General features: G+C 35.8%; 1 protein-coding gene and 1 pseudogene across 1 annotated transcript; both read right to left on the minus strand.

Annotated features, from left to right (window-relative positions):
- Positions 1 to 3,138: 3,138 nt before the first annotated feature.
- Positions 3,139 to 4,461, minus strand: LOC109861134 (uncharacterized protein F54H12.2-like). The gene has a single exon (XM_020440647.1). It carries the CDS (start codon positions 4,459 to 4,461, stop codon positions 3,139 to 3,141), a length of 1,323 nt encoding a protein of 440 aa, XP_020296236.1.
- Positions 4,462 to 7,144: 2,683 nt separating this feature from the next.
- On the minus strand, positions 7,145 to 12,586 carry LOC109861135 (annotated as a pseudogene).
- Positions 12,587 to 13,467: the final 881 nt, after the last annotated feature.

Below are 13,467 nucleotides of genomic sequence, written 5' to 3' on the forward strand. Positions count from 1 at the left end.
TTAAAGTTTAATTTTCTATTATAGGTTAAACAATTAGCTCACGTTAATTGCCAAGATCTGAGAATTTCTTGTGTACGTCTAATAAAAACAATTTTTACAAACGAGCTGGCAGTAAATTATAGTTGGTACGGCGCCAAGAAAAAAGAAAACTTTTCCAAATTGCACATATGCAAAGTTATTATGATTAAGTAAATAAAATTCAAAATCTATTATTTTTTATTACTGCATATTTTCTTTATAAATTGAAAAACATTTAAAAATAGTTATAAGAACTTTATCAATTACTTAGACAATTTTAAATGTTTATATTTTTAAATACGATCACGATATTTGTATATGATCTGCACATATATTTTGACAATCAAATGTATACAGTTTTTAATTTATACATATAATACAATAACATTTAAAAAAGTTATTTTAGTTTATTTACATAAGTAATACTTAAAACATTGTTTCTAGGTGCAGCAAGAAAACTTCATACAAATGCCACAGACGAACAAATAGCAGCTCCTATAAAAATATGGTTGGCTCATGCCAAAGAACGCATGCAGAGGCAAACGATTCTTGAAGGAAGAAAAGAAAGAGAAGAAAAAGATGCTCGGAGAAACAGGCGTGAAGAAGAAACAGAGGAATGTGAAGAGATGTTATTTAACGTGATTTACTATTTGGCAGATTGCATACATCCCGGTAAAAAATTTTCCATGTATAAAATTGTATGGACATATTTGGCACACACACATATAAATTTGCATAATTAAATATAATAATTTTAATTTGTGAGTAGTATGTGGTCACTTATGGCGCGACAAAACAAACCCCCTCCACCTGGCTCCCCCACCAATTTTGGCGCCATTGTCCCACCAGGGTGGTTTTTCCCCTCTCTTGGTGGTGATTGGCCACGCCCACTGGAGGGGATGGAGAAGTGACATGATTTATGACCCCATAAATTTTTATAATTTTCCAAAAATGTGTATTTAAATTTTTTGTTGTTGAGGAATTTGTGTGAGAGGAAGGTTCGAGAATGTTCTCGAGTAAGAATTCTTTATTAAAAGAGTCTATATTTATTTAAAAATCCGTCGTGAAGCTGGTAATGGCGGCGCTCCGATGTTGTTGCCTCGTGCGTTCAAACGTGTATGAGAGCAAGTTGGCGTCGGTTGANTGAGGAATTGTAAGGGCGGGGGTGGCATCGGTCCCGAGAAGGATCAATCAGCGTCTGGTCACTTATGGCTCCCAATGAGCGAGGTTCGGGGGTAGTTGATGGGAATGATAGGACCCCCAAGGAAGAACCAATGAGCGTCTGGTCACTTATGGCTCCCAATGAGCGTGAAGCATAGTTGAGGGCGTCTAGGCAAAATAGAAATTGAAGCGGGCGTCGCAAGACTGTGACTAAAGAAAATCAGGGATGTAATATAAAAAATGAATTTATGTGTCGTATATTTTCTGAACAATTTGCGCGACCTTGTACGTGCGGGTTGACACGTGCGTGCCGATGAGAACATATTTTTTTGAATACAAAAAACGGTTTATGACTCGGGACCGTTAAACCTGCGCGTACTTGTTCGCGTGAGAAACTTCGAGAAAATTCTACGAGAGTTTTCGATGGATATGCAATGTAGACTAAAATATTTATAAAAATGTGTGAGAAGTTTAGGAATAGGTTTCTTGGGAAGAATAAGAGAAAACAACTTAGTACAGTTATTCGATATAGATATATTTTGAATACATAAAAGAAAATACAAGATTACAGTTGATTTTTTTTTTGTTTTACAAGTACAGTGTTGAATATGGTGTTTAGGAGAGCGCGTTTGTACATTGTTGGACTTCGTAGAGAATATTTTACGAAATAAACATACAATTAATTTGTCGTTGGCGTCGAAATTTCCGGAAAACAGTTGTAAAAATTGGGAAAGGCTGTACCCGTGAGCCATAAAATAGAGAAACACACAGCAATAATGCCCGCACGTTTGCGAGAAATATCCTTGAAGTTGAGTTGTGTTCCACGTGTGCGTTGCGGAATTTCTTCGAAGTCGCAGAAGGAAGCGGGAATCTGACAGCGGTATTCCATAGCTGTCGAAGTAGGTGGCGTGTCTGTTTCCATCGAGGAAGAAGGCAACCCAGTGNGTTCCTGGTTGATTGTGATTGTCTGTGTTAGCGACGATTGCTGTCCACTTCGTCCACACCCTGNGCAATTTGTCGGCTGGATAAACTCTCGTGTGTCCAGATATTTGCAGTTGTCGCAAGGCTTGCAATATTTCTTTTGTATTCATTATTTCGATACAGATAGTCGCAAGAAAGCGGAGTGAATCTTATGTATTCCCCTTGTACCTCTGTTTGTACAGCGACGTCGTTTAGGCAGGAGGTTTTCGGTGGGCAATCGTCTTCACTGCGCGTATCTTCTTCTGCTGTTAGTTGTTCTTTCTCCTCCTCCGTTTTGATGTCGTCAGATTGTATCATGCTGATCTCATCGCTGACAAAGCCGCTATCGAGATGTTCTTCAACGCTGTTTAGGTTTAACCAGCGTTTTAACCGAAAAGCGTTACGTAGAGCGCAATTAATGTCCGATGAGCGAACTCCGTAATACGAACACTGAGATATGTTCTCTTCGCTTTTCGAGATGGATTTGTACGACGGAGAGAGATCTTCTAGATTATATATGTTTTTAGACAGAAGCTTTTCTAAGAAATCCATTTTTTCTTTGCCTNTGGTGTAGATGACGGGAGCGTATTTGATGACTTCTCGTAGATGTCTCGTGAGATATTTGAGATTGGTTTTACTGTCAAACCATTCGATACCGTGATAAATTTGTGTAAGCCAATCGTTGCATCGTTTTGATTTTTGTGGTAATTCGGTGAACGAAAACGAAGGCATCAAAATCCAGTTTCCAAAAATCGGTCGGTTTACCGCGACATACGCCACTTCTTTTAGAATAAATTCACACACGACGCCGCGAAATCCTTGTATTTCTATGATCACAGCACCTTTATACTCAGACATCGTGAAAACGAAGCAATGATATCGGAAACTAGAACGAAACTAAAATTTCTCCACAAAACGCTTGCGACAAAAGGCGTAGAAAAGTAGGAAAAATGTAGTGGGGGTAAATTATCTTGGTTTTACGCATGTGCGGAAATATGATTATCCGTTATAATCAACAATAATTTGGCGCAAAAAATCTATTTTCAAAACACTGTCGAATTCCGCATAAACAAGACAGTTAATAGTCGTTTCGAGAGCTTTTTCGAACCGTGCTTNAATTCGCAAACTACCGTGCTTCACGAGATTCCAATGTTCAACGCAATTGGCCGATAAATCGGGTGTGAGATCAAAAGCGAAGAGTGTGTATCCGTGAGCATAAGCATCTCTGCTTATAGCATTGCCTTTGTTTAGAAAATGAATACCCGTTCCTGAGAAAAGAGTATGAAAAGTCTCGATGTAGAGAAGAGAGTCACTTGAAAAAGAAGGTTTTAACGGTCTAGTAGGAACTTGCATTCCATCGACGTAAAGCGACAAGAAATTTATAATAAAGTTTTTAAAATTAAACGGATTAAGTCTACTATCGCCGTTAAACGCCTTATTTTCGACAAAACCGATTATCACTTGCTTCGACAGTTGCCCGAGTATGGCGTTGTCAATTGATTCTNCCACCACTCCTCTATGGATCGTAAACGATTTAACTTCAACTCTCGTGAGAGGATACTTTGCAGTGGTTTTGCTCAGCAGTTTAGCGTGAGCTAATAAAACTCCAGCGCTTAGTTTTGCTTTCCTCATGATCAAGGTGGCGTCTACAATACGAACTCTTGTCTGCGGCGTAGATTCCATGAGACAGAAAGAATTCTTTGAGCGGATAAGTCTTAGACGCATTTCCACACCGTTAATCAAGAATTTATCCTGATTGAAAACGTCGCAATGTAGATGTCCTATGAGATCCACAGCACGATTATTTTTGAAATACTCTATACGTCTCGTGAGAGCGGGGTTGTCATTCGGTGCAATTACTCCTGAATCCATCAGACCCGGAGGATCGCTATCCCATAAACAGGTGGTAAGATGCGAGGATTTTGCCTCTGAAGAATAATTCAACAATGTCTCGAAATAGGCTCGATACGCGTAAGCATTGTTCGGAGGCGACACAAGCTTTTGATTGAAGTACACATCAATTTGATTGAACATGGAATGTAAAAAGTTATTTACAGGCCCTACTTTATGCTCTACAGCCGAAGTAACCGCTGCGGGGGTTTGCAATATCACGCGAAGACTGAGAAGAGTATGCGCGAGATCTATGTAATCTTCACCATGTCCCGGTACGACAAACTCCACGGGAGCGTCGTCCGCAAGAGTTGACAAAGGTTTGTAATGAATCCATTGCGAANTCTCGATACTGGTCTGAGTGGGCGGTAGAGTGAAAAGATCAAGTTTGCTTTTGAAACACTCACACGAGTGAGTATGGAGAAAAGACATTTTGCTTCGCCTACGAGAATATATCGCTCACGGTTCGTTTCTTGCTCACACGGCGTTTGCTAGTTTTTGTCGCGCGCTTCTTCTTTTTTTTCCTCTTCTTCTAAATTCCTCTACTCGTTGAGCGTTTAATTGCTCGAGTTTTCTTTTTTCCCCGCACAGATTTCTTGTTGGTGCGGCAACGCTTGATCGCGAACTGAACAGGGAGCTCACCAGAGTCAAACTGACCCGGGCGTTTCTTTGCAAGGGGTATACAGTGGCGCTCAAAATAATAGAGCTAGTGCAATGTTGGAAAAATAACTTTAAATTTTAATGCAAAATAATCTTGTTATTATAGAATAAACAATTTTACATATTATAAGTAATGACTATTGACCAGAATNTAATCACATTTTATCACTACTGACGCGAACAAAATAAATTAATTGTAATGCAAATTTTTTGCTTTTTATTAATTAGGCCAAAATAATAGAGCCACCTAATAAGTTCACCTGTTTATTAAGTTTAACTACTTAACAAAAATATTTTTTTGCTTTTGGTGCTTTAATACTTTGTAGGAAATTCTTTGTTTTTCAAAACAGCTTCACATCTTCTACCCATAGAACTTACCAAACATCTACACTCTTGTTCAGAAATTGAGTACCAAGCTTTTTGGATTTCCTCCCAAAAATTGTCAATATTTGTAGCTTTCGAACGATCGATTCTTTTGTCAATTGTATTCCACAGGTTTTCTATCGAATTTAGATCCGGACTCTGCGGTGGCCATTCCAAAATGAAAATTTTTTCCTTCTCAATAAACTTTTTTATTATTTTAGCGGTATGTTTTGGATCGTTGTCGTGCATAAATTTCCATATCAAAAGCATTTCACTCCTGGCATATGGTAACATAACATCTTTAAGAATGTGTTTATACATTTCTGCATTCATAATGCCATTGATTCAAAATAATGGGCCAACGCCGTACCAGGAGAAACATCCCCAAACAATAACATTGCCGCCACCATGTTTTACAATTTTTAAAGTGTACTTGGGACTGTTTTCTTGATTCGGTGGTCGTCGCACATACACTTTTCCATCCAAAGAGAACCTATTAAACTTTGATTCATCGGACCACAGCACATTACGCCACCAGTTATCATCTCTATCTCTGTGGCTTTTAGCAGAAGTTAATCTTTTTTCGATATTTTGTTTAGATACATGTGGTTTTTTCTTAGCAATGCGACCATTGAGTTTTGCATCACATAATCTTTTTTTTATAGTTGATGCTGATAATTTAATATCATATTGACTGGATACCATCTCTTTTAAGCGTAATAGACTTTGTAGCGACCGCGCTACTCGCTCGGATTGTACGCCGCGTTGTTGCAAACGCCAGTTACCGAACATATGTTTTTGCTCGCTTTTACAAAACTTATTCGACTTACTTACAGTAGTTGACCTAATTCCGCTTACGAGAGTCGTATCTGCGTGGTGTTGCTGACTCAGCTTTCCTCGCGCCGCCGCTGCCGCTGCCTTGCCGCTGCTGGTCCGTTGCTGACAACTCGCGCCCTGTGGCAACCAGCAGTCCTTCCTAGAACTGCTGCCTTCCTGCTACTTAACTAGGTCATTAAGCAATGACAGTAATGTCTCATCACATTGCTCAATGGCCTCTTCTTAACTTACCTTAAGACACAAAAATTGGCTCACAACAAAAACTATTATTTATATAATACATTATAGGGTGTTTTTTTTCAATCAAACATCTACATTATTTCCGTTTCCTGAAAGATAAGAAAAAAAAAACATCTATTAATACGACGTTAAGAGAACATTTTTATCACTTTCAGATATACTCTGAAATTATTCAAACGCCGCTTTGTCAGTTTTCTTATCTTTCAGGCTAACAGAAATAAGTTATCTTAGATATTTTAATTACAAGAAATCCTGTGTGTATATATTATATATAATATACAATATAATTTCTATTAATATCTTAACCAACCACCAGATCAACGTAAATACAGCAGCACCCTTTTGTACACCCAGATTAGCAAATAGAAATCTGCAAATACATATCAAATGAATGATAATAATATATCAATACAATCAACAAGTTGCAATATTGTTTCACGATAAATAAGACATTATTTGATACACAACAAAGCATGCGCTTACATTTTATTCTTNAAACGTGCTTTTGGCAAAGATTTCGGAGATTCCTTATGTAGATACATCCTAATACTTTTTTTCAACTCCTCAAAATAGTCTTTCCATTCTAACGATTTAATATCTAACGTAAATACTTCTTGATCCGTGGACGACAATGATTCGTGCAACTGGAATNTACGTGGATTGTAGAACTTCCATTCTTGACTACATTTTTCAAGACGATTTAACGAGCTATTGGCATTTGTATGTAAACGAACAAGGCTGGAAAAATAAATTTGCATTGTTTTGTTTTTAATACAAATTTGATGTGAATACCCTTACAAAAAAGTATTACTGCCGATTACATATACATAAAGTCAGTAATATAAATATTACTGACAATCACAACAGAATATTATTAGGTATTATAGGAATTACTGAGAATATTACTGGCAATTACACAGAATACCAGTAATTTTTTCGTACCACTACCGCAATATATTACTACCAGTAGTTTTTTTTGGTAAGGGTATACATGATATTTGTAATATATTAAAACTTAAATTTGACGGCCACCGCATAATTCTATAATTATAGCAAAACTGTATGTGGGAATAAAATGCACAAAAATGGCCGAAAGTTTGAACAAAAAGATCAATAGGAAAAATGCAAAGAACTTAATGTACGGGTATCACGCGGCACTTTGCAATGAATACTTGTTTATTATTGCGTTCATTTCCTTTTCTATATTTCGCCACCGAAAAGGATTGCACGTGCTGCATGTGCAATGATACACTCTCTGATTGCTGGAATTATGTACAAACGTTCAATTTAAAAATTTTGTACGCTTTTTCTATGAAAATAAAAAATTAATCATCTCTTTTAACCTTACCTATCACGATCGATATTGTAAGCCGCGACATTTAAACTATTCACTACTACATCTATTGGAATGTAATCATAAGTCAGATCAGACGCAACTGGCAATGTTCTTACAATACTTTTACTTGCATTCATTAAAAAACCTTGTGGTCCATTCTTTGATATTNTCCATCCTGGAAGTGCCTTCTTTCATGCTTGTATTACTAAATACACAATATCAAATTAAAACTAACAATAACACAAAAAAAACAAAAACTATAGATAAAATATATATATATAAAATATATATAAAAGACATATTTGGATAAAGGCAAGCATAAACTTACTCTTTGATAGACGCACAATAGTTGCTGAAAATCCTGCATTTACCACTTTATGTTCAGCCAAGTGTTTAGTTAAAGTACAGATTTCCATGGCCCTTCAATATCTCTAAGGTTTTCTTATTTAAAGTTACAATGTCCAATGTATCCACTAGTTTTAGAAGTGAATTTGCATTTAAAAGTATATCCGCTGGCATAGGATATACTTTCTCATCTACGTTCTGGCATATAGTACTGATATAAGCGCTAGAGACGTACACCAACACCTGAACAACAGATATGAAATACATAAGTTTATTTACAAGTTGTAACAGTTTGGCACAAAATAATTTTTAACATATCACTTATCTTACTTTCAGATATTTAATTTCCTGGCAGAGTTCTATGATTCTGCGAGTTCCCAACAAATTAATATTTGCTGTAGTTTTCAAATCAGTTTCAAAGTCCAATGTGACAGCTGAGTGGAAAACAACTTGTACATTATTTATTAAAGTTGTTTGATCTTCCGAAAACAGATCTAAATTGTCTTCGCCAATGTCACCAGAGATTGCAATCAATTTCTTGAACAGATTGATTTGACTTTCTTCTTTTAACCTAACCTTGTCACCAGAGCCAGAAGCCCCGGCTGCGGATCTCGGTATGCGTGGCGAAGAGAACCTGGAGCTAGTCAGAGGAGCGGTAGTTAAAGCTCAGCTCGAGTACGAGAGGACGGAACTCCGGAGGGAAGCCAACTGCTGGGCAGAACGCATACTAAGTGAGATTATGGACAGCGTCGAGTCCACGTTAAGTACCTGAAACAGAAAAAAGGGCTTATTGGACTTAAGTGAAAGTTTTAGGTTAAGCGTTAACTAGTATGTAACGTAGTAATACAAGCGTGATACTAGTCATAAGTTTAGTTTTTTATTATTAACGACAAAAACAATAATAAAAGTACTCCTGCGTAAGAGGAAGTATTGTTTAACGTAGTTATTAAGGGGGGTTAAAAGAATTAAGCGTAATAAATAAAACCTTTTGAGAAAAAGGCGTTACGCTGGTTAAAGGAGAGGAGCCAAAGTTACAGTTAAGGTTATGTTTAGTTTTTATTGTGCTGGCTGTTTTATTTTCTTTCAGAGGAACTTGGTTTTAAGCGTTAACTACAAGTTAAGTTTTGTTTTGTGTTAAGACCTGCAACAGAGTAGAACAGGTCAGTTATTCAGTAGTTAACGGAGTTATTTGGTTTAAGGATCACGGAGGTGACATAAGCAAGGAGTGAACCCGTATGACAAGTGTGTAAAACTCTGGAAGTTAGTGTAAAGGGTAAAATTTTCAAAGTGGTGATTAAGGCCACCCGAGTGGCGTACAGAAGTCTATTAGGCACAACAAGTCCAAATCACGCCAAAGAAGTCGTTATTTGGAGTTGTCAAAATTTTGGTAAAAGTTGGACTTAAGAGAAAATTTTGGTTTAGTGGGAAGCGCAAGCCTCTGTAGAAATGAACTGTGCCAAAATTCTCCCTTAATCAACCGGTTCAAATTATTTATTTATTTAATAAATTATTTGAACAAAATCTTGTTCGCTCACTCCTACGGAACCCAAAAATATAAAAAACTTGGCTTATGTCACGCCCGGGAAAAGTTTCCCTACGCTAGGGATTTTGCTCCACGAACACACCTTAAGGCGTGGTTATCGCGTGTTCATGTGAACGGTAACCTTAAGGCCGAGAAGGAACGACCACCATCTTAGTTCCTCAGTCTTACTCGAAATCTCGTACGGGATAGATGTTCAATCTTTTACACGTGCAAAAAACAAATTCCGGGAGCTCACCCTTAGCGATGAAAAAGTTTTGTTTGCGTTAAACATTCCTCTGTGTATTCAGTGTATGTAAAAACATTGTTCTAAATAAATATATTCATATTTATATACTTATAACTAACAAGAAAAAGTGATATTGTTATTTGTGCAAATGCACGCGCATCCTATCATTCCCGATTTCCGGAGGGTAGAATTATCCCCGTAGAAGGAAGGAAGGGCGGCATCCTTGTTACTTGGCGGTTAAAGTAACTGGCGACCGTGAAAGAATATCACAAAGGGTAAGTCCTTGACCATATTTCCGCCTAACCCCGGTCACAACCTAACTTATCAAAAACCTATACAAAGAAAAAAAGATAGTAGCTGTAACAGTCGGATGTGCGTATATACGCAGTAGTTATTTTTAAACAGTTTTTGATGACTTACCAGTTTATCTTNACTGAATGATGAAGAATAGAAAATGAGAGTAAAAATATCCACAGGGTAGTAGCAGAGATGCCAGTTCGTGGACTCAGTAAGCACGCAGCAGCAAGTGGAGGGGATACATACATAGGCGAACAGCCGTATACGTGTGCGCTCGGCGTTTCGTTCGGTCAACGTCGAGCAGTAGAAGGAGACGGACACACATAATCGCTCTCTTTCTTTCTTTATAGCTATAGCTATAGCTAATACTGCCAGCCGCGAGAAGCGTGCCTAGCTGCTAGTCTTGTTTTCTCGTGCGTGGCTTGTATGTTCCTTTTCTCTTCCTTCTCTCTTTTTCTCTCTCATACTTACAAGGGTAATAAATGATTTTTAATTTTCAGAGATGATTAGTTGTTCCAATATTCACTGACAGTGCTTAAAATCTATACTTCACGTCACATGTGCTATAGATTTCTAGTACTGGCAGTGAAGATCGGAACGACTAAACATCTCTGAATATTGAATGGACATAAAACTATAAAATATTATATATACAAAAATAAGAATAAAATATAATTTATATTGTTTCTAAGTAACTAACTCTTATTTTTATACTAAATACTCAATATATCAAATATATTAAAAATAAAAAATAATCAATGATTATTAAAAGCAACAATAACTTTTTAATATAAATATTATATAGACATTAAATATTAATAAATTTCTTTCTTATAACTATGTTATATTACAAACTACTGAATATTAAGGATACGACAAACACCAAACCCATAAAATGTAATTATTTTTCTATTATTTATTACAACAAAACATGTATCTTTCATGAAATACTTTAGCAACAAACACTGCGCTTTCATACATAAAGAAAAACAATATAATTAACAATATAAATAACAATGTAAATAACAGTATACATAAAAGTATAAATGTGTACAAAATAAATAAAAAACTGTATAAGAAAATAAAGAAAAAAAAATTAACAAATATATCTTATTTATATAACAATGACCAAATATATAAGTGTCATATTTACACAAGTTTTATAATAACTGTTTTTAATCTCTTAACTAATTGAACACACAAGTAATCAATTATTGATACGCATCTTCCTTTTGTTCTTAAACAAATTCTATTCATTAAGAAAAAAGATTCGTCATTTAATGATATGATAACTATCAGTCTCAGTTTATAACATGTTGTAGCAACGATCATAATATATTCTGTATGTCGATACTGAACTTACATACGATTATCACATAGAAATTAAATATAAATTTCTTTTTGACGTTATTTTCATTTGTCAAAATGTGATTAACCAATAGCAGACGTCATGAATAACAATGATCGCTCCTACGTTGTCTTCGATAGAAACCAGTCTAATAATTTCTTTTCAACATTGGACTCAAAGACGATTTGTCGCATATAATTCATTATGTGTGTGTATATGTATGTGTAGGTACATGCAATCAAAAATAATAATAAATTTTTCTATTTAACCCTGTGTTTATGGTGTGTGTATGATATATTTTTACGAAAAAATCTGCCGCAAATAGACACTTTGCTGTAGAACGTATATAAGTGAGATATATTTGTTAATTTTTTTTTCTTTATTTTCTTATACAGTTTTTTATTTATTTTGTGCACATTTATACTTTTATGTATACTGTTATTTACAGTGTTATTTATATTGTTATTTATATTCTTTTTCTTTAGGTATGAAAGCGCAGTGTTTGTTGCCAAAGTATTTCATGAAGGATACATGTTTTGTTGTAATAAATAATAGAAAAATAATTACATTTTATGGGTTTGGTGTTTGTCGTATCCTTAATATTCAGTAGTTTGTAATATAACATAGTTATAAGAAAGAAATTTATTAATATATAATGTCTATATAATATTTATTAAAAAGTTATTGTTGCTTTTAATAATCATTGATTATTTTTTATTTTCAATATATTTGATATATTGATTATTTAGTATAAAAATAAGAGTTAGTTACTTAGAAACAATATAAAGTTTATTTTATTCTTATTTTTGTATATATAATATTTTATAGTTTTATATGTCCATTTAATTTTCAGAGATGTTTAGTTGTTCCGATCTTTACTGCCAGTACTAGAAATCTATAGCACATGTGATGTGAAGTATAGGAATAACGGGACGTAGCATAAAGCCTCTTGCACAATGCGATGGAATAGCGATATAGCAATAGACAGAATTTCACCTTGTAAATTTTATTGCTATTGTCTATTTGGTGTTTAATGCTATGTAAATCAGCTAAGTTTAAAAACGCTGTTAATATTTGATGTGACAGCATAATATATAGTATTTCCCTTTTCATCTATTCATGTCATAATGCGTTTGCACAGAAATTCCGTTTTAAAACATTTTGCTGCCATCACGTAGTGACGATAAATCGATTCTCGACTTCAACATGTTTTCTGATGATATATTGTGCTAGCACGTAATGCTTTAAATCTGGTGTATTTTAATCGGCAAAGTCTGCTTGACTGTTGCAGTATTATTTACGTTACGGCATGCCAAATTTATATTCTTTTTTTTCTGCTTTCCTGTCGCCACTAATTGACATAGCAGATTATGTGTGAATGCTGGCAGCATTTTACTGACATAATGTGTTAATGCAGACTTTGCAAAACATGTTTATTCCGCCTTGGTTATCTGGGAACGTCTGTCATTAAACAAGAATTTGGCAGACTAAACATGTAAGCAGAAATGTGGCATCTACACTTTCTGACAATACACAGTATCTATCTTTTAAGATCATACCTATTTGGAAGGTACAAACGTTCTTCATTACATTTTTTGTCTGTAGAGTGATTGTACCATTCAAAGTGCTATATACAGGGTCCGCCACTTAAATCCGGACAAATTTGAATTTGACATTCCCATCATATTAGAATGCAGCAGTAGGTGCCATATAACCTAAAGATAGGTTAGAGACGTCGATAAGATATTAATAACCTTAAAATGGCCGAGTCGTTCAGGAAGACGCCGGAATATAATCGAAGAGCGGCGGTTATTGAAGGTGTCCGCGCCGGAAGAACGCCAAACGAAATTATTAAGTTCTTCGGATACCCCAGGTCGACGGTGTATGATATTGTCCAGAGATACGCGGCNTCGGAGGAGTCCGAGGAGGGTTCTTGTACTCCGGCGAGAAAAATACATGTAAGGGAGAAGGCGATACGGACTCCGGAACTCATTAAAAGAGCACAAGANGCACATGCCGCCTCATTTTTTCAAGAAGAGAGAAACAATCACGAAGGAGGTTTATGTGGAGATCTTGAGGACTACAGTCAAGCCTTGGATGGAGGACGTAGCTGCAGGAAGGNCGTATATCTTCCAACAAGACGGCGCACCTGCTCATACGAGTCACTTGGTGCAGAACTGGCTATCGGACAACATCGACATGTTTTGGTCGAAGGATTTCTGGCCTCCGAGTAGTCCCGATCT

The sequence above is a fragment of the Pseudomyrmex gracilis genome, unplaced genomic scaffold (genome assembly GCF_002006095.1).
Source record: "Pseudomyrmex gracilis isolate BER0280 unplaced genomic scaffold, ASM200609v1 scaffold_595, whole genome shotgun sequence".
NCBI classification, from domain to species: Eukaryota; Metazoa; Arthropoda; class Insecta; order Hymenoptera; family Formicidae; genus Pseudomyrmex; species Pseudomyrmex gracilis.